General features: G+C 44.1%; 1 protein-coding gene across 2 annotated transcripts; it reads right to left on the reverse strand.

Moving 5' to 3' along the window:
- Nucleotides 1–245: 245 nt before the first annotated feature.
- LOC122787092 (transmembrane protein 250) lies at nt 246–1,976 on the reverse strand. Of its 2 annotated transcripts, none has more exons than XM_044053667.1 (2): nt 1,744–1,976; nt 246–1,441 (listed from the first exon to the last, which is right to left on the reverse strand). In XM_044053667.1, exon 2 carries the CDS (start codon nt 1,254–1,256, stop codon nt 837–839), a length of 420 nt encoding a protein of 139 aa, XP_043909602.1. In that variant the 5' UTR covers nt 1,257–1,441; nt 1,744–1,976; the 3' UTR covers nt 246–836. The 2 variants fall into 2 exon arrangements, with proteins under 2 accessions (XP_043909602.1, XP_043909601.1); XM_044053666.1 differs by having other exon boundaries at nt 246–1,460.
- Between the last annotated feature and the right edge of the window lie 690 nt (nt 1,977–2,666).

Consider the following 2,666-nt stretch of genomic DNA (forward strand, 5'->3'; position numbering starts at 1 on the left):
TGTGCTGGGGGAAGCTAAACAGAGAAGTCTGTCAGATCAGCTTTAAAACCATGTGAAGAGCAACTGATGGAACACTTGACCCAAAGCCCTTTTCGATTTGAACTGTCACACACTCTTATGACACAGCTCGGGGCTTGCCGTCATGGGTGTTTACGACAGCACAGCAGACATTTTCATCCAGCCGAACGACTTCATCAACAGAAAATTTATTTTATGACTTTACATAAAAAAACAAACAAACAATATTTGAACAATTTCTCCATTCTTTCCACAAAAGAAACATAATGTTGTTTAAAGACACACATTTCGGCTTCATCCCTGTAGGCTACATGTGTATCGTCATGATTTTGTGTTTACACACAATATATCCCATAATATCAACCCCACCCAAAACAAACATGTTAAGCTTTAACTCTTGGGGATGACTTGATATTCTGGCACTCATGCCTGCCTTGCATCACACAGTCATGATGCACATCAGTCATATTAGGTCACTTTCTCTTGCAACATTGACTTCGACAACATTCACATTTTCCATTTCTGTAAACAAAACAGTTTCTGGTCAAGATGCACTTCAAAATGAGTGAAAACAGGTTAAAAATGGCATGAAAATACAATACAAATATAATATAAATAATCTTTAAGCCACAGACTTAAAGATACTACATTGGATATTATGTCAGTACTCATCAAACTCTAGCCTTTGTGAACCAACAGGGTTTCTTTAGAGAGCAGTCCCATAGCACATACCAGAGCTGCGTGTGTTTCCATAAAGCCACGCAACGTCTGAAGCACCCACATCACACGCTACATATCACGCATCCCATACATCACAGCTACATGTCTACAAACACCATAAAGCACCAGCCAAGCCCCCCCACTAGAAACATGGTGATCTGCATGCTGTAGATGATCAGATCATTAACCACCCCAAAGTCCAGGCGCCGGTGGCCCAACAAGAGCAGGATGATGGACAGCTTGTACTGCAGCCGCAGAAGCACGCGGACACTGATGTACTGCAGGAAGAAGAGCGCAGAGAGCGCCACCCAGAGCAAGGAGGTCAGCAGACTGCAGCCAAAGTATAGGAGAAAACGGAGGAAGCTGTACATGCAGCGGGAGCGCAAGTAGAGGTCAAAGTTATTGTACTTGGTGCGCACTAGCTTGGAAGTGTGTGTCGACCCGCAGGCCGAGTGCATGCAGGTAGTGTGGGGGCCATGGAAGCTGCGCACCCGCCGTGGGATGGGGATCACAGGCATGGGTGGGCTACTGGAGCCCAGGACGGTGCACAGGAGTCCCAGTTACAGGCAGATTCCAGGTGGAGAGCAGATTCTGTGGAGGCAGGTCGCTTCATTTGGTGGTAGAGCTGAGAGTGGCTCTTACAGGAGCCCAGAAGGAGGATGTGGCTGCTGGTAAAGTGCTGTCCATGGAGCAATGGTTTCTCCTGGAAGTGCAACAGGGTGCTGTTAAGACACTGCAGTGTTACTGTACATTCTTTATAACATATACATGCACATACACACAATGCTGCATATCCAACACAGGAGATGCAGGCCTGTGCTTACTTCACTCCACTTTAATACACTTTCACTGACATTCAAAGCCCATGTGTGGGTGTAAAGGTACATTATGAAGATGTCTGATGGCTCTCATCGTTAATAAATCATAGTCTTCTACCCACAAAAAGCATATTTCATCCACATTCAAGTGCAGAAATCATCGTGCAGTAGCAATCGGTAATCTTACATGCAAAACTACGACGACCTCCTCCTCGTCGTCAGGAAGAAAACACGACGGGTGTTTGGTTCTCGGGACAACTGGTGCATTGTATCACATTATTCACACTTAGCCGTGGCACAAACATTAACGCAGTGGCTTTGTTTTTCTTGCTATCACCCTCCTCCCCAGCGATAAGATTTTTCTCGCCAGCGGAGATGAGGCAGCGACGTCCGGGCCGCGTGCCTGTACGTACTGTCGCAAGACCCGACGAGTCACGCTGCCGTGACGTCACACGCCGAGTTAAAGGGGAAGTGCGACTGAGGAGAAGGATGCCAGCTTTACATTTCAGACTGTAAAAAAAAGGTCAAGTGCGTAATGTCTATGGAGTAACGAGAAACAGTTCCTTCATTAAACACACAGTAAGCAAATGTGTGTATGGACATGTTTTGTTACCTTTTAGGACCTTTACTTGTTTAAACAGTGGCTTTTTAAGGACCAATAGTCCTCATGGGAACCAAAGCCTGGTCCTAAAGGGGCAGAACCTCCATTCTGAAGCTTTGATTAAAGTAAGGAAAAAAACAGGGTCCATGTAAAACATTTGTGAGGGGAAGACTTTTTCAAAAAATTAAGGTATTTACTTAAGACTTAAGGCTAAGTCACATTTTTGCTCCCTTTTGCTCAAAGTTAAACGTGATATAATGTAAAGTATGTACAACAGTGACCTCTAACATTTAAAATGGTTACTGCAATCCCAATTGAAAACATTGTATGAGTGTGGTTGCCAGATTTGACAACAAGCTGCACGTTTACCTGGCATCATACTTTACCCTCTGTTTTATTTACATAAACATTAACCTATTTAAGAGAGAAGGGAAGAGAAAACATTAAGAAGTAAACATTTCACTTCTTTGTCCGGGAGAAAAGTATTCACACTGGCATGTCTATTTTCT

Source organism: Solea senegalensis, linkage group LG21 (genome assembly GCF_019176455.1).
Source record: "Solea senegalensis isolate Sse05_10M linkage group LG21, IFAPA_SoseM_1, whole genome shotgun sequence".
Taxonomy (NCBI): domain Eukaryota; kingdom Metazoa; phylum Chordata; class Actinopteri; order Pleuronectiformes; family Soleidae; genus Solea; species Solea senegalensis.

Bases quoted from the DNA above. Each gene is read 5' to 3' on its own strand.
- LOC122787092 (XM_044053667.1), bottom strand. From the start codon at position 1,256: ATGCCTGTGATCCCCATCCCACGGCGGGTGCGCAGCTTCCATGGCCCC.